The sequence below is a fragment of the Cetorhinus maximus genome, chromosome 19 (assembly GCF_964194155.1).
Source record: "Cetorhinus maximus chromosome 19, sCetMax3.hap1.1, whole genome shotgun sequence".
NCBI classification, from domain to species: Eukaryota; Metazoa; Chordata; class Chondrichthyes; order Lamniformes; family Cetorhinidae; genus Cetorhinus; species Cetorhinus maximus.
This window is the reverse complement of record NC_135897.1, coordinates 49,045,112-49,067,902: the sequence shown is the minus strand read 5'-3', so window position 1 is coordinate 49,067,902 and position 22,791 is coordinate 49,045,112. Positions and strand designations below refer to the sequence as shown.

Below are 22,791 nucleotides of genomic sequence, written 5' to 3'. Positions count from 1 at the left end.
AAGCTTCTCAGGGCTTGCCTCTATGGGAATGCAAGGTCTTGGCTATTGGCTCAGATCTTTTGGTCAGCGTCAGAGAGGGAATGCCCAACAATGACTGTGATTTAATCTGCCCAATACCATTTTACACTGGAGCCTTTGCATCTTCCGATACCGGCTCCAGCTGAGCTGGGAAGCAAATTGTCTGAGTAATTCCAGCAGAACCACATTCCCTTTTTTGTCATGAACTGAAGACACGCCCTTAAGGTCTGTTTTCAGTTCATTGATTTACATTGTTTTAAATGGAGCTGTCAACCTCTGGAACTGTATGGCCTCACCCCACTGACAGTCCTAAACTCCCTCACCTCCCGACTACGTTCACCCCCCTCCTTCTGGACAACATGATCCCCCAGGATGTCGGTGGTGGAATATTCAGTGATAATAATGCTGTTGAACGTCAAGAGGAGATGATTGGATTCTATATTTTTGGAGATGGCATTGCCTGGCACTTTTGTGCAAAAGTGTTGCTTCCCATTGAATGGTGTCCAGGTATTGCTGCATGTAGGCACAGATTACTTCTGTATCTGAGGAGTTGCAAATGGTATTGAATACTGTGCTATCATCAGTAGACATCCCCACTTCTGGCTTTACGAGGGAGGGAAGGTCAGATGAAGCAGCTGAAGATGGTTGGGCCTAGGGCACTACCCTGAGGAACTCCTGCAATGATGTCCTGGGCTGAGGTAACTGACTTCCAACAACCACAGCCATTTTCCTTTCTGCTAGGTATGAGTCCAATCAGTGGAGAGTTTTCTCCCTGATTCCCACTGACTTCAATTTTGTTAAGGCTCCTTGATGCCACATTTGGTCAAATGCTGCCTTCATGTCAAGAGCAGTCACTCTCACCTCACCTCTGATATTCAGTGCCTTTGGCTATGTTTGAATCAAGGCTGTAATGAAGTCTGGAGCTGAGTGGCCCTGTTGGAACACAAACTAAGCATCAGTGAGCAGATTGTTGCCAACTAAGTGCTGCTTGATAGCACTGTCAATGACACCTTCCATCAGTTTGCTTATGATTGAGAGTAGACTGACGGGGTGGTAATTGGCCAGATTGAATTTGTCCTGTTTTTTGTGGACAGGATATAACTGAGCAATTTTCCACATTGGCAGGTAGGTGCCTGTGTTGTAGATGTCCGGAACAGCTTGACTAAGGGCATAGTTAGTTCTGAAGCACAAGTCTTCAGTACTACACCAGGATGTTGTCAGACTCAATAGCCTTTGCTGTATCCAGTGCCTTCAGCCACTTCTTGATAACACACAGAGTGAAGCAAATTGGCTGAAGACTGGCATCTGTGATGACGGGGACTTCAAGAGAAGATTCTTAAGACTTCCCACAACTGCTCCCCCCAAATTCATCTCATTAGCTGTTATTCTTCAGGGCTTGTTTTCCTCCCCAAACTCACCTACTCTTTCTTGCTCCCATAGCTTTCACACAGTTTCTTTAATAGCAACAGATTTTGTTCCCTGGAACAAGCTTCCCTGTGTACATTTTAATTGCTTGTAGCTTTTATCTAAGTATTCCTAGTGACGTAAAAAAAATTACTCTGTTATACTTAATTTAAAAAAAAATCAAATCAGCACTGTGAATAAAGCAAAATATATGCAAATAATTGATAGAACTTTGGCAAGGTAAAATATGCATCTTGCATTGTGTGGAGTCATAGAAAAGTCTTAAAATATGGTACCTGTGAGGTCATGCATCTTTACTTACCAATAATTTGTGCGTGTTTACTGTTTGTTGTGTAATATGGGGAGAATTTTCGGCTCGCCGAGGCGTAAAGTTATGCAGGGTGACATTGGGCCTGCATCACGACGTCACCGCGCGTCATTTAGGTTTTCAGTTCGGCAGGCGCGCAGCTGACTCGGTTGTGTGCCTGCCGAACTGTCAAAGGCTTATTAAGGCTATTGAACTTTCAATTCAAATAATTAATGGAGCTGCACGTCCAACCTTAAGGTTGGCGGGCAGGCGAAGAGCCCAGGCGGCCTTCGTATTTTTCATGGAACCTCATCCATGGGCGGGATGAGGTTTCATGAATGATTTTAAATTTTCACAAGAAGCTTCAATAGAATTAATGCACATGTCCCAGCTCACGTGACAGCTTCACATGAGGGGATGTCATAAAAAAATTTCCACCACTTTATTAAGCTTTCTACGCTTTAAACTTATCTCCCTGAGGCTCTTCTGTGCCTCAGGGAGATTTCTGCGCTCTTACGCGGAACAGCGCACTGCTGACTCAGGGGAACCCCCTCTCCGCACACACCCGCCACCCCCCCACCACCACCACCACCACCACAGGGAGTGCTCAGCGCTTCCGGGTGCGCATCACGCTGGGCAGGCCTTAATTGGCCCGTACACATAATATGGTGGCGCACATGCCCACCCCCGCACAAACCCCCTTGATGGGGAGAAAATTCTCCCCTATATGACAGCAATAGAGCAACCACTTCAATATTTAGATTGTAGCAGGACAGCAGTAAATATCAGAAACCATGGGATGATTTTTGTCTATCACCCTGATGTTCAGCATGAACATGGTAGTAGTGGGACCGAAATATTAGGGAAAAAAGTGTCTATTTTTCACCCCAGGCCTACCTGCCGAAATTAAGAAACAGGCCAAATGTCTAGGAGTAACTCTCCTTGCAGTTTAAAATTAAAAATCCCAAATAATATAACTTGGAAACATTTTAAAGTTTTAAATTAGTTCTCCTGCAACCAGTGTGAAACTAAAGTATTGTCCAACTATCTGAAGATGCTTGATATAATTATTCCATTAAGATATGCACAGGAAATAATAAGGGTGTCACTGCATTCTCCTGTTGTCAAATCTTTCTCTCGCTTGTGCCAAAAGTGCAAAAGTTCTGTACATCCCAAAAAGCACCTTATAGACTGTAAGCACCCAAACCTACCTGTATTCCCAGGTTTGCCCAATTGCAACACAAGGGTGTGCAGCACCTGAGCCAACATGGAGGCAACTGCTCCTCTGACCTGTACTTACACTATTCTGTGCTCACAAAATCTGACAGAGCGCAACCCAAATCCATAATTACTTTATACATTCCTTCCTTTTTGACGGAGAAAGCCATGAACAGCACTGATTGACGTTGAACTAAAATTTACACTTATCTAAAGTGTTCTAGATATAAATAAAACAATTCGCAATTAAATATCAGAACATATAATAGGTTTTATTGTTGTGATTAGCAACTGAGCAAAACATGTTCATGTTGTAATCTAGAATTAGGTTAACCTGCAGAGGTTCCAATTTTCCTTTATAGAGGAGAAGATCTTTCTAAGCGTTTCCTTTGTCAATGAAGTACAGACTGACATCTGTCTTTTTAGACACACGGCCACCGACTGTCTGCTCCTACAGCCACATGTTCTGCAGAAACTCCTCCAGTACAGTGACATTGCTGTGTTTGGTCCAATTCTTCTTTTTCATGTTCATCATGCTCTAAGAGTACAAAAAGTATACATGTCAGGCATCTAGGTATATTTAGCAGGAAAGTTATGTTTTGGGATTGGGGTAGTGATTTTCCCACAAAACGGACTTGGGGGGGGTGGGGGGAGGAAGTTAAAGGATTGTGTACTGAGACAAGTTTAAAAATTGCTGAGCAACAAAGCGCTAGTGAAGGTGCTAATGACCTAGCCTGCTGCTCAGGCTGCAAATAAAATGCCATTTGTTATTTGTCTCAATCAAAAGATATGATATATGCAATGTATTAAAGTCTTATTCCCCTTTTTAATTGTGAATGGAAAAATAGAATATAGAGGCTGGTACAGATACTTTCTGAAAGAGAATGCTGCACAGGCAAACACAGAGAAAGCTGAAAAGGCTTTCATGGAGCCAGAGGTCAGAAATATTGGATGTCACTGTTTAAGTAAGACAAGCAACTGTTGAGAGAAGGCTATTTTGTATTATTACATGGAAATAAATAGAATAGATTAAATCAAGTGATTGTGATTATAAATGGTGTACAGTATATTCACCTTACTGTTAAATAAAATATTTATTTTACAGTCTAGTCTCATCACACCAAGTGTTGGTTCAGTCTATGTTTGAAGGATCAAAGAAGTTCACATGTGGAAAACACAAATATCCAGTTCAGGTCATAAGAGGTTTATATTAACCCACAAATGAGATAGAGGGCAGTGTGAGTCAATTCCTGTAAAAGAATGATACACAGAGCACTTAACAGGGTGACTGTGGCCATTGTATTTTAGAAGGTATCTTTAGCAGATCCACGTTGCTAGGAGTACCCAATTTCATGGAGTTGAAGTTTCTTTGACCTGATTTTTGCTGCGGAATTTGTTACAGTGTTTAGTTCTGATTATAATTCATCAACTTAAGTTATGCACATGAAGGTACTGCTTGCATGGATAGTCATGGTGAATATACTATTACCTTCAGACTAGAATGGCTGGTACATTACGCACTAGAGTATCCTCCTTCAAGACTTCTGAACAATGTACGAAATAGTGTTAAAACTTCCACCCATGATATGCTATTGCAATTTGTAATGTTGCATAAATTTGCAATGCAGTCACAATTCAATGTTTACATGAAACTTGGTTTCTGTTGTAAATAATTTACAAGACTTGATCATTTGATAATGCTATGCTTACCTGGAGAGATTAATTACTTTAATTGTTATTTTCAATTAATTCAAGGTGTCATTGCAGTGGTCATGAGCATGTACAGAGCTCACAATTATACTGCAATGACAGAGGAAGGGGCTGTTCTTGGTTCGCGTGTGAATTATTTGCACAACTAGTGCATATAATTTACTTCATGGCGTTACAGCAATCAGACAGTAACAAAACTTGCACAAGATGATTGCGGCTTAAGTTTGCTTTTGTATTGGCACGAATCCCCTCTCAGAAAAAATGTTACCAGAACGTCTCATTTTATTTTTAAAAAGTATCTCAAACACTTTGGCTCAGTGGGACTCCCTTTAACATGAGTTTCCAAATCTGCTGATCCAGCTGATGCCAGTCTTTGGGCCAAAGTTGGCAATTGTGATTAGTTCCATTCTCAGGAATGCTAGCAATCATAGCTAATAGCTGTCAGCCTAATGTGAGATGTAGTTCTATGGATTGTTAAGCATAATAATTGCCAATTCAAAGTTTCTCAGTTCACAAGATAAACTATGTCCAAGGCTGAATAGTTCAGTATACTAGCATGTTTATGAGTAGCCAAGCAAGAATTTGGAAGTGATCCTGTATCAAATTTCTACGCAGAAGTCACTTTGATATGCTTAAGGGAGCATATATGTCTGGTCCATTGTTACATTCTTCAAAGTAAAACTCTGCTGCTCTAGGGGAAATGATAGTAAATGTCATTTTTGGTACTCAACACAAACAATCATATGAAGTAGAGATTCAGTCTTCATCTAGACAAAGATTGGTTATTTTGTTTCCAACATAAGATATTATTGTACTGTTTGCTTTCATATGGTTAGTGTCTTGCGAGATTGCAAAGATGAAAAGGCTTGGCACAGGACATAAGATTCAAAGACACATTCATAACTTTCCATAGAATTCCAGTTGTCCTTTTGACATTCATTGAATTTTTCACAGAATTTATAAGCTGTAAATTGTTTGGGTATCAAATACTACCACTGAAAATGCTTGGTTATACTTAATTAATATTTTAAAAATGCAGCATAGCACACCTACATTGCAGCAAGAAATGTCCAAGAAACAAAAACAGAATTACCTGGAAAAACTCACAGGTCTGGCAGCATTGGTGGAGAAGAAAAGAGTTGATGTTTCGAGTCCTCATGACCCTTCAACAGAACTGAGTAATATTAGGAGAGGGGTGAAATATAAGCTGGTTTAAGGTGGGGGGTGGGGGGGTGGGGGGGAGAGAAGTTGGGGGGGAGCGGTTGTAGGGACAAGCAAGCAGTGATAGGAGCAGATAATCAAAAGATGTCACAGACAAAGGAACAAAGACGTGTTGAAGGTGGTGATATTATCTAAACGAATGTGCTAATTAAGAATGGATGGCAGGTCACTCAAGGTACAGCTCTAGTGGGGGTGGGGTGGAAAGACTGACAGGGTATTAAAGATATAGATTTAGAAATAATGGAAATAGGTGGGAAAAGAAAAATCTATATAAATTATTGGAAAAAACAAAAGGGAGGGGGAAGAAACGGGAAGGGGGTGGGGATGGGGGAGGGAGTCAAGATCTAAAGTCGTTGAATTCAATATTCAGTCCGGAAGGCTGTAAAGTGCCTAGTCGGAAGATGAGGTGCTATTCCTCCAGTTTGCTGGTCCAAACATGTGTCAATCAAAAAAGTCTAACATTGTTTTATGCTAGAAGAGAGAAAAATCACACAAGAACTAATCAATGTCAATGGATCCTTTAAAAAATTCCAGGATCTGAATCTTTCCCAAAAACTAATCAGTTCTTCCTCGGGCCATAGCCTAACCAAGTTTTGTTGAAATACGTCCATTAGCTTTTGAGATATATTGTTTACCGCCAAACAGACCAGATGCAAAAACATTACCTCTGCTCACCTTCAGTGGCGGAAGCAATTATGAAAGGGAACTGGCGAACAATGATTCAGGCAAATTAGTCATTATGGAAAAGGCTTCACAAAGCAGGAACACAAACTTAAAATGAGGAATTTGGGCAAAGTGTAAGGGGATTGGAAGGAAGGCCACTGAAGTAAATAGATTAAATACATTTCCTGAGGATTAGGGGTAGCTCTGTGCAAAAGAGACAAGTTCATTGAACATAACAGCCTTTTTCTAAAATGCTTATACTCCTAACAGCCTCAAAGCAGGTACTACTTGAATGCATTTCTTCAGAAGCAAAGGGCTATCACAAACTCATTGAGACACGAGTGGTAAATTTATATTGTAGCTATCAGCCTGAGACCAGTAGCTGCACAACTGTTTCCATCCAAATAATAGCTTGCTGATACTGCCTGATAGGTGTGATTTAGAATTTTGCAGGTGTGAAAAACTCTGCTCCCAGCAACTAAAATTTAGATTTTTATAGAACAGGAGTGAGAGTCTCTTCATTCTCATAATATAAATACACTCTTGGCAAGTTCAAAAAGTGTCCTAGGGATCATACAGATTCAATTCAATATCAAATAGAACTCCCACCTGGCCTCCCCAGCACCACAAGCACTGTTCAAAACCAGGTTATACAATTCACTGGAATAAAATCCTGTGTAGTGTCTTCAAAGACATGTTGCTAAAGTACGATCAAGCCCTGGTTGCACACTAATGCTATATCTTTAGAATCATTTTGCAGCAATACTACCATTGCAGTATAAATAGAGACCAAACCCAACTTCAACAGATGCCAGCGAATATTACTGAATGATGACTTGACTATACATTTCAACAGCTAAAGGGGAATGAAAATTTCATCCACCTCTGCTGTTCAAAAGTTGCAATAACATATAACTTTCAGATTCTGCAACTGGGCAACATGTACAAATAGCTTCCCTCTTCTTATTACCAGACATTACTGTTCTACAGATCATCAGTCTTACTTTCTCTCAGCTGGTTGATAATTCTAGTGAGACTGTCAATTTTCTGCTCTTTTCTTTTCAGTTTTTGCTGGAGTACTCTGAATTTTTGCCTATGTTCTTCATTCTTCTTTCTTTCCCATGCAAGCTTCTTTTCTAGAGTTCTCCTGATGATATCTGGACAAGGACTCATAAAGTAACTGTGATCCTGGGGAAATGTCATTCCTGACAAATCTTGATCATCAGGAGAAGAAAGCACAGTCTCAGAGGAACATTGCACTTCTTCAGAAGCCAGGACTCGAGTCGATAGATGGGTTTCTGTTTCTGGGATAAGCACTTCTGTAGATATCCAAGTAGTTTCTTCCGATATTGTTACTTGCTCAGATGTTAAATCTGTAGATGTTGTAAATAAACAGGGCAAAATACTAGCAGACACTGTAGGTACATCCACTGAACTCACGAGTGCAGTAGATGTATCCGATAGTACTTCAGGTACATTGGCTGTCCAATGGAAGGCATCTGAACACAGAGCTGCAGCTGAATCTTGAGATTGTTCCTCTGAATGAACTGTTATAAACCCACTTGAAACTGATTCCATCTTTGCATCTGTTGTACATGTTTGAGTTTGTGTACTGCAGTTAAACAGAGTGAGGACTTCTGAAGTCTCTGCTTCAGGTTTTAGAGGAACTTCCAATACTTGAGAAAATTCTGCTAAATTCAGGACTGCTGCAGCTGCTAGTTGAGCTAGTCTCCCTGTATTAAGAGTCTCTGTAGTTAAAGTAGACTGTAACTCTGTGATTTTTGCTGGCTCAGTTGGCTGGTGAAATGCTTCATCAACTGAATCAGCTTGCGGTGGCAAATGCGACATCTGGACCTCCGAGGTTCTCTTATAATGTTCACCAGAAGCTTTTGCCTTATGTAGCCTTCGGGAGCTTGTATTCTGCAAAATAGATAAACTTAATGTTTGAATTCTGTTACTTGTATAAAAAAAACTGAATACATTTTTCATTGCATTTTACCATCTATGAGATAATTTGAATTTACTCAATTTACCCAGTGGTACAAGAAACTACAGGGGCCATTTAAAATGGCCATTTTTAGAATAAATCAAGCCCCTTCCATTGTGTCCCCCTAAATCCACCCCCGCACCTCCCCACCACAAAACAAATCCCAAGTCAAAATCTGTACTCATTGCAAAAAACCCCTGTAATGTATTCTTCAAAAGAACTCCTCACTGACAGTCTTGACTCCAACAGTCAGTAAAAGCATCACAATTTAGTATTCCCACACAAAATACTGCCTACATTTCTTCTGAGGGACTGACAGTAAATAATGGCGCACCAGTTCAAAGTGTACCATAGAGTTTGTGCTTTGGATGATACTTTCTCAACAGTTTTTAATCAATGCACTAAGACTCTGGTAGCTACTTAATTCAACCAATTACATCTTAAGTTGTTGCTATCTAAAGCATTCAAGATTTGGGTTATTTGATATGTAATGGGAAAAGTTCTTACAAAAAGTGTATATGATTACCCCCTCCAACAGACAACATACTTGTGATCGCTTAGGGCAAAAATTTAAGTTTTAATCAAGAAGTCATCAAAACTGATTTACTAAAGTAAACGACAGGCACAATAATGGTTGAAACTGTACCTTGTTTTTCGGAGGTGGAAATATGGTTGGAATGGAAGAGAATTTTAAATGCCTTCTATCATTCCTTTCCTCAAAACAATCTTTTGTGAAGTGGTCACTACAGAGAGTTGCTCTTGGTGATGGCATCCAGTTTTCCCGTGCTACAGCTTTCAGCCATTTTGCCATGAGGTCAGGCCTTGAAATAGGAAATCTATGTCGACAGAATCCAAAATAAAATAGAATTAGGGATTCAACACAACTTACTGAAACTGCAAACATCCTAAATAACATTTTCAGATTTTTATATTTATTAATTTGAGATGCGTGCTTATCAGTCAAAGCATCTGCTCGCAACTCTGGGCTAAACTGACTGTCTGCAACTGCTCCATTCTGCTAAGATATCTTAAAACACCACACTTGATAATTAAATGAGTTTGAGCAGTTAGATTATTTTATAGAATAGAAACATAGAAACTAGGAGCAGGAGTAGGCCATTCGGCCCTTCAAGCCTGCTCCGCCATTCATTATGATCATGGCTGATCATCCTACTCAATAGCCTGCTCACAGTTGGGTTTTAACTGATAAAAATTGGATTACCCAGCTCTGCAACTTTTTGGATGTGAAAATAAACAGATCCTCAAAAATAGGATACAACACTTAAGGATATAACCTCATCTGTAGTCTGACAGCCCTGAACGCATCCAATTCTAAATCTTTTGACGAGCTGGTAGACCTTGTAAAGACACATTTTCAGCCGAAACCAAAAATGATTGTGGAGAGATTATGAATAAGGGCCCCAGGTGAGTCAATCGCAACTTGTAATGCGAAGTTAAAACAGTTGACTGAGCACTGCGACTTCGGAGATGCACTCAATGACATGTTATATGTTTCAATAAGGTCGCCTCTCATTCTTCTAAACTCCAATGAGTACAGACCCGACCTACTCAACCTCTCATAAGAAAATCCCTCCATACCCAGGATCAACCTAGTGAACTTTCTCTGGATTGCCTCCAATGCCAGTATATCTTTCCTTAGATAAGGGGACAAAAACTGTTCACAGTATGCTAGGTGTGGTCTAACTAGTGCCTTACATAGTTTTAGCAAGACTTCCCTATTTTTATACTCCATTCCCTTTGAAATAAAGGTCAACATCCTATTTGCCTTCCCTGTTACCCCGGTTCTTTAAAGCCAGACTTGTGCCTCACGCCCTAAAGGAGAAGGTGGATACTGAAGTGTGCTGCTTAGAAAAGCTAAGCGTAATCCAGCCAGTTCAATTTTCAGAATGGTGGGGCACCCTGCGATGAAACCAGATCAAACTATTTGCGTTTGCAGAGACTACAAATTAACTGTGAACAAGGCTGCTAAATTAGATAAATATCCTATCCTGAGGATTGAAGATTTGTACGCTAAGCTAACTGGAGGAAAATCCTACACCAAAATGGACATGAGCTATGCATACCAACTAGAGCTGGATAGCACATCAAGAGGGTATGTAACCACCAACACACACAAGGGCCTGTACCAATATACATACCTACCCTTTGGTGTATCATCTGCCTGTGAGATTTTCCAAAGGACCATGGAAAGCCTACTGCAAGGACTTCCGAGTCGTAGTGTACTTGGTTGACGTCCTGATCACAGGATCAACGGAAGCCGAACATTTGGCCAACCTAGAAGAGGTTTTAAGCTGGTGTACAATTGAAGAAAGAGAAGTGTACTTTTCTAGTGACTGAAGTCACATACTTGGGTCATCGTGTGGGTGCCCAGGGGTTGCATCAGTAAAGGAGAAAGTCAGGGCAATCAACGAGGCCCCCTCCAATGTCCTACCAATGTCACTGAACTCAAGTCTTTTTTGCACATGATAAATTATTACGGTTGCTTCTTGCCAAACTTGTCAACAGTGTTCACCCCTTTACACTTATTATTGAAAAAGAACCATTGATGGTCATGGAAGGTGCAACAAGAAGAAGCCTTCATAAAAGTCAAGAAGCTATTACACTCCTTATGTCTACTAGCACATTATGACCCATCAAAGGAATTAATTCTAATCTGTGATGCACCTCCCTGCCGGGAATGGTGTTGTCACACAGGATGGAAGATGGTTCCGAAAGGCCAATAGGCTGTGTCTCCAGAACCTTCTCCGCAGCCGAGAAGGGTTATTCACAACTTGAAAACGAAGGGTTATCAGTAATATTTGGAGTAAAGAAATTCCATTAGTATTTGCATAGTTGATATTTCACCATAGTGTCCGATCATAAGCCACTAATGGGTTTATCTAGTGAAGATAAAGCAATTCCACTGACACACTGTGCCAGAATTCTATGATGGGCCTTGATTTTGTCAGCATATGAGTACACCTTTATGCACCATCTGGGCGTGCATATAGCAAATGCAGATGCCCTCAGAAGTCTTCCATTGCCAGATAGCATTGTATATGCTCCAGTGCCACAAGAAGTTGTACTTGTGTTGAATTTCCTGGACTCTTTGCCAGTCTGTGCGAAGCAAAAAAAGAATTGAACAAACTGGGAACCAATTTTATCCTTGCAGGTTCTGTAAGGGTGGTGGAATGCACCAATCTCTGAAGAGATAAGACCATTCTACGCCCGTAAAACTGAGTGAAGTTGTCAAGATCGAATCTTGTTGTGAGGAACAAGAGTCTTTGCCCCTTCGCAAGGAAAAGAACACTCTTGACAGAGCTTCACAGTATGCATCCAGGCATATCGAAGATGAAGATGCTTGTGTAAAGCTACGTCCGGCGGCCAGGTATAGACAGTGATATAGAAAAAATGGTTAAACACTGTCTCCAGTGTCAGCAACAACAGAAGTTGCCTGTTTCAGCTCCATTGCATCCGTTGGAGTGGGTCTGGGTTAGGCTACACAAAGACTTAATCTATAATCACATGACCTATGTATATATGTATGTGCTGTGGATTAAGATATTCTTGGAAATAAGAAACATTAAAAAAAATTAAAAGGGGGAGGAATGTAGTGATTGTAAATAAAACCTTTCCTACTGTTTTAGGGGTCACGTGATTGTACTGATGAATCAGTCCTAGGCGCGGGTAAACTTAGGGGGTAGAGCTTTCTAGTTGTGGACCTGGTTCAAGCATGTAGCTTCTACAAGTTAACTGTTTCAAGTAAGAAACCTGTCCAGCAATCCAAGTTTATTACACCAGTGTACAAAGTAGATTCACTGGAGCAGAAGATCCAAGTGCAAAAGATAATCTCCCCACTGATTGGGCTCATCAACTAGACATTCCAGGAATAACAATGACCAATGACACCACTCATAAGGTCATAGAAACAAAGCAAACCAGCAGCACAAAGATGCTGATCTATTCAATTGGCTGGTTACAGCCAGCATAATTCCCTTGTGCCTGAAACACTTAACTTGTGGTGCCAGCTACATAGTGTATTTCTCCCACCAGTCCAAAACATAACTGAACCACAAGCCATAATTTCCCACATTTCCATCACTACCTCGAATATATTTATTACCTATCAAGTATACAGTCAGCTCAACACATCCACTACATAACAATCCAGTTCCTAATCTCAAGATAATAAAAACACAAAGTGCTGGAAAAACTCAGTCGGTCTGGCAGCACCTGTGGAGAGAGAAACCTTCCAGTCCTATATGACTCTAATCTCAAGATTTGTTATGTAACCAGGCTGTTTCTGACACAAGAAAGCCTCTCAAAACTTGACGAGTTTCTTGTTATTGCGATTGCTATAATGTCATCCGATTGCAACCCTTGTCTAGCACAAGGCTACACGTGCTTGGCATCACCACTGTACATAGTATTTAGCAAGATCACTAACAACAACAGGCCAACAATTCATAGCCAATAAACTACTGACTAAAAGCGAAAGGCTTACTCATGCAATTCTTATTTGAGTGTGGGTCATTTTCTGAAACCCCTTGAAAGGTCATCTTCTTTATTTGAGCTAGTTAAGAAAATATATTTATGAAACGGTAACAGAAACTAGCAGGAATAATGATTGAAGCCATGTTGGCCAATACAGACTACCGTATACAGACTGTACCATCCGTCTACTAAAGAAGGGAGTGTAAGGTTGTAGCACAAAAAAAATTGAAAAGAATAAAAAGAAGCGTCTTCCAAACGTCAGATTTCACACCCCATTGTAAAGTGTCTTGGTAAACTTGTTTTAAACTGCAGGAAACGCTGTGAAATTAAATCGCAGATAGCAACGTATACAAAATATCCAACGAGGCGGAGCATAAACATGAGAGCAGCAGCGTATCGATTGGAGTGACCGCTTTGGAGAGAGGCTGTCGCGCACGAACTGAGTGAGGTGAATGATTTAAAATCGCCACCGTCACCGTGATGATACTGTCCCTGCCCTGGAGAAAAGAAATGCGCTCTTGCACATTCTCACGCAAGAGAACTGAAGTTAGAATCTTTTCAGAGTGATTATTTTGAAAGGGAAAGTTGACCTCCTAGCAGTGTGGCAAGGTACCTGTGGAAAGTTATACCGCTCCCTTTCTTGAAGCGGTTCTTGCAGTCCAGTGCGCTGCAGGAGACTGGCATCTTCCAGGTTCGGCCGCCAGCAGTCGCCGCTCCTTCTGCCTGTCAGAAAGATGGCGGCCGGCTGGCGGTGACGTCACTTGGAATCCGGCCCCTGGATTCGAATTCTGGAGGAAGGATACAAAACATTCGCATTCTATCGCAGGCCTCGCATGAAGGGCAATGTTTCATCAGAAATACGGTCGCCTTTATTTACAGTTAAAAATCCTTCAGTTATCCTTTGGTTGCCGCCCCAAACGAGAGGAGGCCTTCAGGATTGAGGTGCATTAACCCGCAGTAACCTTGTCTCCACCAACAGCACCGATTCCTAATGAAATTCAACCTTTTATTTTAGTGCCCGGGTTTTACCACTTGCTGAGCCATGTTGTCTTTCTGTTGCACCCGCGGCCTGTCACTTGCCAAAATTGCCACACCCACGAAAACTACAACTCCCAGCATCCTGCCCTCCTTCCCCCCGATAGGCTGGCTGATAAAGCCGCAGCGAGTTGATTGGTCTGTTAGACCGATGTATAGTCCAGGCTGATCGGACTGAAGGAAATGTGTGTCTGCCCTTCTGCGAGCATTTCCATTTTTTTGCCCCGTATTCTGTAATGATGCGAGCGACAGCCCCAGTGATGGTGATCGCTGCCGCCTTGATAGTTTATTATGTGTACATCCCACTTCCCAACACGCTCTCCGAACCCTGGAAACTGATGCTCCTCGATGCGACGTTCAGAGGAGTCCAGGCTATGGTATAGTTTGTCTTTCTTGATGCTGCTTTTCTGACCGGTTGTAGAATATTTACAGTTGAACGGTAGAAACGCCGTTTTCAGGGCTGAAGTGCAATAATTTACGTCGAACTTTTGCATGTTCGTAGTTTCAAATATATTCTTTCAAGCTTGCAAATTACAAAATGTCTAATTCACTTGTCTGTCTCTGCTATTCGCTTACGGTAGAATTACTCATGCATATCAATTCGCGGACATCTTTCAGGTTACACTTCTTAAGTAATAAGATTTCCCAAAGGGGGTCACTCATCAAAATAAAAGTTCCACGTTGATCGCCCTAAAGATAGTCACGAAGATGAAACTAGGAGTGGCAGGCGGTAGCTCCTCAACTGCTAAGACGTTGGAAGATACTATAAGTGCACATCACGTCCATCAGTATCTGGAAAAAAAGGACCGATTAAAATTTTGGCCGCACCTGCTGTATATTTCTACTTTTTGATGTTTTCAGCTTTATTAAATATTTAATAATGTAGGAATTAACACTGATAAAGTACCTTATTTCGTCTGTAAAATGACCCAAAGTACTTACACCCAGTAAATTACTTTGACGTATTGTTACCCAGAGATAAGGGGAAGTTAAGTTGCACACAAAGTAATATTTTACAAACAGCAAATTAAAATGGCGATGCCATGGACACAAGGCTATTGGCCTAGTGCTGGAAAATGGGATTGGACTCGATGGGCCGAAGGGCCTTTTTCTGTGCTTGTAGACCTCTATGACTCTAGAAGAATAAACCAGTTAATGTTAGTTGAAGGAGAAATATTGACCAGGACTCCTTACTTTGGGTGGTCCCATGGGATATTAATGTTCTTCTGAAAAGGTATATTTGGCTTGGCAGCTGGTGTGGAGACACTGACAGTTTTACACTGAAATGTCAGCTGTTGGGTTCAATATACATTCTAGAGTTCTGCTTGATTTACCTTTCTAGGACGGGGGTACAAGGTGAAGGTTTACAGAGCCTGCCGTTTCTTTGGCTATTCCTAAATTTCTGTTATATCATTCTATTTTTAAAAAATACTCAAAGGTTTTTGAATTAGAAAGTAATGCTGTGATTTTTAAAAAAAAAAGTTTATGGAATATAGGTGCAAGCTTCATCATGCATCATATTATAAATATTTGCTATACCTGTTTATTTGAAGCTATAAGTAGACTCATCTACTATTCTGATTTTTAAATGGAGCTATGCCTGGTATTTCTGACAGATTATTTTTTCTTGGTATATGGGCCTGAGTGTAAGTAATCCACACTTAATGTCCAAAGTGGATACTGACATTTGAAGAGGATGGCCCAGTTTTACGATATAGCCAACAGACAGACTCCATAAGGTCACAATTATTCAATTACTTTGAATACTAATGCAGGAAGGACACAAAGTTACCATCTGTTTGGGTGACTGATTAGGAGATATCCTACCGGGGCAGTGTCGGTCACAACTCAATTGGTAGCACTCTGCCCACCACCTTCTGACTCGGAGGCAAATGTTCCCTCTAAGCTGCACAGCCACATGGAAAAAAAATTCAAAGGACCCACAATCTTAAATGAATCAGCAGCACACGAAAAAAAGTTAGAGGGGAAGTTGGTTGTGGGTTCAAATCCGACTCCAGGCCCTGAGCACAAAACCTCACGATGACACTCCAATGCAATACTGAGGGAGTGTTGCACCGTCTTTCAGATGAAACACAAAACAGAAGCACCGTCTGCTCACTCAGGTGGACGTAAAAGATCCCATAGCGGGATTTCAAAGAGGAGTTATCTGTGGAGAAGGGTCATATGGACTCGAAACGTTAACTTTGTTTCTTTCTCCACATATGCTGCCAGACCTGAGTTTTTCCAGCATTTTCTGTTTTTGTTATCTGTGGTATCCTGGCTAATATTTCTTTAAATAATCTACATTTGGAAGCCTTGTGAAATAACATTATTCTCCCCTGTCCTAATAACTTAATAGTTCACTTTTGCTGGCAAGCAATGGAGGTTTTAAAGAGCTGAATTGGGGAATTTTTGGGAAAGCCTAGTGCCACAATTTTATCTATTGCTTTCAGTTTATGTTGCAGAAGGCTCATCTGTTTCGTGCAAAATTTTGCGGTCTTGCTTTTCAATATTAATGTTACCTTGTATTTTATTAATTTTATATTATAAGCCTTAAGGCAGCATATGATAGGCAACATGGTTCCACTTTGAGTACTAAGTTAGTTAGCCTGTCAGTTACAATAAAGTGGGCAATGGTAAATACATAATGAGAGGATGATTAGAAATCCCTGGGAAAAAGAGAAACAGAGATTAGAGAGAGGAAACTAAGGGGAAAAAGGGAGCAGATGGTGGACCAGTTTATTGAAAGAAACTAAATTGTTTATTAAATATTTGAACAAGTTTTAGGTGTCGGGGACATTGAAGAGATAAACATGAACAGATAAAGAAATGCGTGAAAAGATCAAAATGAGGAAAGGAGTGATGTGGACAAATGTTGAAAAATGCCAATGATTTTTGATAACAAAACAAAAATACCTGGAAAAACTCAGCAGGTCTGGCAGCATCTGCGGAGAGGAACACAGTTAACGTTTTGAGTCCGAATGACCCTTCAACAGAACTAAGTAAAAATAGAGAAGAGGTGAAATATAAGCTGGTTTAAGAGGGGGTGGGACAAGTAGAGCTGGATAAAGGGCCAGTGATAGGTGGAGATAACCAAAAGATGTCACAGACAAAAGGACAAAGAGGTGTTGAAAGTGGTGATATTATCTGAGGAATGTGCTAATTAAGGGTAGAAAGCAGGACAAGCAAGGTACAGATAGCCCTAGTGGGGGTGGGGTGGGGTGAAGGAATCAAAAAAGGCTAAAAGGTAGAGATAAAACAATAGATGGAAATACATTTTAAAAATAATGGAAATAGGTGGGAAAAGAAAAATCTATACAAATTATTGGGGGGAAAAAAGGGGGGGAAATCGGAAAGGGGGTGGGGATGGAGGAGAGAGTTCATGATCTAAAATTGTTGAACTCAATATTCAGACCGGAAGGCTTTAAAGTGCCTAGTCGGAAGATGAGGTGCTGTTCCTCCAGTTTGCGTTGAGCTTCACTGGAACAATGCAGCAGGCCAAGGATGGACATGTGGGCAAGAGAGCAGGGTGGAGTGTTGAAATGGCAAGCGGCAGGGAGGTCTGGGTAATGCTTGTGGACAGACTGAAGGTGTTCTGCAAAGTGGTCACCCAGTCTGCGTTTGGTCTCTCCAACGTAGAGGAAACCGCATTGGGAGCAACGAATGCAGTAGACTAAATTGAGGGAAGTGCAAGTGAAATGCTGCTTCACTTGAAAGGAGTGTTTGGGCCCTTGGACGGTGAGGAGAGGGGAAGTGAAGGGGCAGGTGTTACACCTTCTGCGGTTGCATGGGAAGGTGTCGTGGGAGGGGTTTGAGGTGTAGGTGGTGATGGAGGAATGGACCAGGGTGTCCCGGAGGGAACAATCCCTGCGGAATGAGGCCAGGGGGGGTGAAGGGAAGATGTGTTTGGTGGTGGCATCATGCTGGAGTTGGCGGAACCTTCCTCTCCCTCCCAGAAACATGATAGGGTGCCCCTTGTCCTCATTTATCACCCCATCAGCCTCCACATTCAAAGGATCATCCTCCGCCATTTCCGCCAACTCCAGCATGATGCCACCACCAAACACATCTTCCCTTCACCGCCCCCCCCCACCCCCCCCAGCACTGGCAGCATTCCGCCGGGATTGTTCCCTCCGGGACACCCTGGTCCACTCCTCCATCACCCCTTACACCTCAAACCCCTCCCACGACACCTTCCCAAGGAACAGCACCTAATCTTCCGACTAGGCACTTTAGAGCCTTCCGGTCTGAATATTGAATTCAACAATTTTAGATCATGAACTCTCTCCTCCATCCCCACCCCCTTTCCGATTTCCCCCCCACTTCTTTTTTCCCAATAATTTATATAGATTTTTCTTTTCCCACCTATTTCCATTATTTTTAAAATGTATTTCCATCCATTGTTTTATCTCTACCTTTTAGCCTTTTTCGATTCCTTCACCCCACCCCACCCCCACTAGGGCTATCTGCTGAAGGGTCATGAGGACTCGAAATGTCAACTCTTTTCTTCTCTGCCGATGCTGCCAGACCTGCTGAGTTTTTCCAGGTAATTATGTTTTTGTTTTGGATTTCCAGCATCCGCAGTAGTTTTTTGTTTTTATTTCTATCTGTACCTTGCTTGTCCTGCTTTCTACCCTTAATTAGCACCTTCCTCAGATAATATCACCACCTTCAACACCTCTTTGGTCTTTTGTCTGTGACATCTTTTGGTTATCTCCACCTATCACTGGCCCTTTATCCAGCTCTACTTGTCCCACCCCCTCTTAAACCAGCTTATATTTCAGCTCTTTTCTATTTTTACTTAGTTCTGTTGAAGGGTCATTCGAACTCGAAACGTTAACTGTGCTTCTCTCTGCAGATGCTGTCAGACCTGCTGAGTTTTTCCAGGTATTTTTGTTTTTGTTTTGGATTTCCAGCATCCGCAGTTTTTTGCTTTTATAAAGTTTTTTTTTTCTAGTGACCTCCCATGAGATTAGGGATCATACGATTTCACAAACGATGCTATTCAAATCACAGAAGTATCACTGCTGAAAAGAGGCTGCTCAGGAGAAGTAAGAACATAAGAAATAGGAGCAGGAGTAGAACATTTGGCCCCTCGATCCTGCTCTACCGTTCAAAAAGATCATGGCTGATCATCTTGTGTTTCGATTTTTCACATACCCATCTACCCCCGATAACCTTAGATTCTTGTTAGGCAAGAGAATCAATCTACCTCTGCCTTAAAAATATTCAATGACCTCCACCACCTTCTGAGGCAGAGTTCCAAAGTTGCACGGCCCCCTGAGAGAAAAAATTTCACCTCATCTCTGTGAAATGATGGGGTAATACAATTTATGATGTCTTTCATAATTTATAGGACATGGTTGAAGAGGTCAAGGAGCAGCTGTCGAATTTTTCAGTAAGGAATAGAAATAAACCAAATGTAGAAGCCTAATAAGAAAAAAATATAAAATGGGAGTAGAACAGGAAATGAGGAATCTTGTGACATTAAAAGTAAAGAATTTAGAAACATGCACCCCAGTTTCTATTTACAACCAGGAACATAGTGAACTTTGCACTTATTTATTCAGCCATTGTTGTTTTTAAATGCTTTTCAAACCAATTGCTTGTGGATGTGTTTAGCTTTTTCCCATTGAAAAGAAAAATCCCAGGAGACAATTTGCACATGAATAGATGCTCCACCCTTATTAAGTCTGAGGCTTCTGGATCAAACACATTCTGCAGCTGTTAGATATGCAAGAATGGGTTGAACTATTTAATCCTTCCTCCTCCCATCACTGATTCTGAGGAAGTGCTATCTATTCCAATGACTGAGTTAGCAAACTCAGCATATGAATAATTGTGGGCGAAATCTAATGTGCATTGAGACTTTTTATCAAAACCAGTTTTTGTATGTTGAAAGAAAGCTTTTGTTAAAAAATTAATATTAATGTGGACAAAATGTCACTAACCTGACATTAAACTGCAGTTGTGGACTTAAAATTGCCCAGCTCTCAAACTTGCTGCAGCAAGTGAATTTCATTGTCACTTTTTAAAGATTTATTCCTGGGATGTGAGTGTGACTGGCAAGGCCAACATTTGTTGCCCACCCATAATTGCCCCTGAGATGGTGGCGGTGAGCTACCTTCTTGAACAGCTGCAGGCCACCTGATGTAGTCACACCCACAGCACCATTAGGGAGAGTGTTCCAGGATTTTGACCCAGTGATGGTGAAGGAACAGCAGTATTATGATCCTGGTAGAGACCAGTAATATGTTTATTTTTTATTTTCCAAAAATCCTGGTATTTACTAAAAGAATGAAGTCGCAGTTTAAACCAAAAAAATTTTACTACGTAAAAATTGAAGAACATGAATGCAAATAACTATACTCTATCTTAAATAGTCAGTTACATCAGAATATTAAAAATACAATGAACACAGATGCTTATACTGAAAACAACTTCTTGACTCAACTTTCCTTCTACACCCATTTGCCTTGCATCCCCAGTAACTCCAAGTCAGATACTTATCAGGCTATTGAAAGATTAACCAAGTGGTCTGAGATTCATATAAGGGCGGAGATTCCTTGGGCCTTCTGCATGCTTCCGGCAAGGTTGTACCTTCAAACCTTCTCCAACCATCCTATGGTTGTAAACTTCCTATGGTTCTAGGTACAACACAGGCATCACTAGCAAGTTAAGCGTAGGCACCTTGAGTAAGAACTCTCTTGGTTCTAATATTCTTTAACTGTGGAGTCTTGCATCTAAAACGTGCGCCCTCGCCCGCGCTCCCTCCCGCGCCCTCGCCCGCGCTCCCTCCCGCGCCCTCGCCCGCGCTCCCTCCCTCGCCCGTGCTCCCTCCCTCGCCCGCGCTCCCTCCCACGCCCTCGCCCGCGCTCCCTCCCACGCCCTCGCCCGCGCTCCCTCCCGCGCCCTCGCCCGCGCTCACACTCTCTTTAGCTTGGCTATCCCAGATGTCCAGCTCACTGTTAGGAGTCCTTCAATTAATCAGAGATTTTAAATCTTTTAGCCCAAACACAGAGTTTCACTTGAACTCTGCTTGAAAGAGATGTTTCCTGCAGCAAACTTGGTCTAAACTAAATAACTAAAACTCTGCTTGAGGCCAGAGCCACTCCAATAATCCACTCACCCCCATAATTAAATTCTTGTTAACCCATTTTTCTATTGTTTATTTCCCAGGCATATTCGTCACACAAACAGTTACTGGAACCAAGATACTTTACCTGAAATCATCTCCCAGAGAAACCTAGATTTTAAAGTGACAGTCACCCCAACATAAAACATGGCTTTTTCCCCAAAGACACATAGGCCATCACTGTTCCAAGTTAGGATGTCGCAGGTGGTAGTGGTGTCCCCATGGATTTTTCAGATGAAATGTAAAACAGAGGCACCACCTGCTGTCTAAGCGCAAATTGGCTGCTGCATTTCCCAGATTATAACAGTGATGACACTTCTAAAGTACTTCATTAGCTGTGAAGTGCTTTGAGACATCTGGTAGCCGTGAAAAGCAGTATACAAATCTAAGTCTTTTTTTCAATTTGGGAGGTAAAGAGGAAGAGTAGATTGGAGCAAAGGGAGGGTAAATTGAACTTGCAAACAGTGTAAGAAGAGTAATATCGGATGTTGTTCATTATAAGGCTCTCCTGACTTTTCTTTCCATTCATTTCCAGGAGAAGAGTTTTTCTAGCTGATTAGATGGGAGATGCAAAACTGATGGGATACAGTGGGGTGGAATCTTACTATCTTTGAAATTTTTCAGCTGTTGGGATCAAATGCATGTCCTGACTCGACGGTGATGGCACAATGACGCAATTATACAAGAAGCGGCTGATTTGGAAGCTGCCTCCATGGTTGCTGTCAAATTAAGGATGGCAGATGTGTTCCTGAGGTGGCAGGCCCAAGCAGAGGGCCTGAAGCTCTGTAGGGTTGGCAAACCCACTGGGAGCGGTAGGTGCTGTTGATGCATGTAGGGGACCTTGAGGGCACCTCAGATTGGAGGAACTATCTGAACATTCAGAAAATTTAAACATTTTCCTGGGCCATAGCTGTCAGGCTATTAATGTGATTGGAGAACTGTGTTGACACCACCTTGGACAAGATTCCTTAGAGGAGGAAATGTGTTGTGTAGCCAACCCATTGCACTAATTTGCCAATTGAGGCCAGGAAGATTCCGTCCCTAGCAAGGGGGGGCTTAATCATAAGTGACTGATTTACATAGGCAGTTTTGAGTTACAAATGTTGACATAGGAATTTACACTAGAAAGAAATTGATGCAAAATCATAACACAACTCAACAAAGAAGTATGATCTTGTGGACCAGAGGTGTTCACAAATTAAGATTTTTAATATATTAATTAGATACTAACCATATTCAGAGCTGATTAGCTCAGAAGGCTAGCATTTGGTTCAGAATAACAGTGATCGTGCAGTCACATAGTCCATCTCTGACACTTCCCTTCCCTTCCTTGATCTCTGTTTCCATTTCTGATGATAGACTGTCTACCAATATTCATTGCAAGCCCACCAACTCCCACAGCCACTTCGACTACAGCTCCTCACGTCCTGCTTCCTGTAAGGACTCTATCCCATTCTCCCAGTTCCTCCGCCTCCGTCACTTCTGTTCCAGTGATGCTATCTTCCAAAACAGCACTTCTGACATGTCTTCCTTTTTCCTTAACCGAGGGCCCTCCCCACCACCCCCACTGTGGTTGACAGGGCCCTCAACTGTGTCTGA

At 41.6% G+C, this 22,791-nt stretch overlaps 2 protein-coding genes across 4 annotated transcripts in view; one reads left to right on the top strand and one right to left on the bottom strand.

Annotated features, from left to right (window-relative positions):
- Nucleotides 1-3,198: 3,198 nt before the first annotated feature.
- On the bottom strand, nucleotides 3,199-14,139 carry LOC144693789 (uncharacterized). 2 transcript variants are annotated; one of them, XM_078563821.1, is made up of 4 exons: nucleotides 13,636-14,139; nucleotides 9,175-9,364; nucleotides 7,546-8,461; nucleotides 3,199-3,485 (listed from the first exon to the last, which is right to left on the bottom strand). In XM_078563821.1, the coding sequence occupies exons 1-4, from the start codon at nucleotides 13,704-13,706 to the stop codon at nucleotides 3,370-3,372; spliced, it is 1,293 nt and encodes a 430-aa protein (XP_078419947.1). In that variant the 5' UTR covers nucleotides 13,707-14,139; the 3' UTR covers nucleotides 3,199-3,369. The 2 variants fall into 2 exon arrangements, with proteins under 2 accessions (XP_078419947.1, XP_078419948.1); XM_078563822.1 differs by lacking the exon at nucleotides 13,636-14,139 and adding an exon at nucleotides 13,033-13,083.
- An 80-nt stretch (nucleotides 14,140-14,219) lies between these two features.
- LOC144693790 (neutral cholesterol ester hydrolase 1-like) overlaps nucleotides 14,220-22,791 on the top strand; it is a 41,606-nt gene continuing 33,034 nt past the window's right edge. The window contains exon 1 of one of the 2 annotated variants that reach the window (XM_078563823.1): nucleotides 14,220-14,434. In XM_078563823.1, the coding sequence (XP_078419949.1) occupies nucleotides 14,294-14,434 (141 nt within the window). In that variant the 5' untranslated portion in view covers nucleotides 14,220-14,293. Of the gene's footprint in view, nucleotides 14,435-21,785; nucleotides 22,005-22,791 lie in introns of those variants that run through there. The other variant, XM_078563825.1, reaches the window with a different exon arrangement.

Coding starts and splice junctions, on each gene's coding strand:
- LOC144693789 (XM_078563821.1), bottom strand. CDS start 13,706: ATGCCAGTCTCCTGCAGCGCACTGGACTGCAAGAACCGCTTCAAGAAA. Junction 9,365..13,635: donor AGCGGTATAACTTTCCACAG/GTACCTTGCCAC, acceptor CTGTCGACATAG/ATTTCCTATTTCAAGGCCTG. Junction 3,486..7,545: donor TATCAACCAGCTGAGAGAAA/GTAAGACTGATG, acceptor TTGTACTCTTAG/AGCATGATGAACATGAAAAA.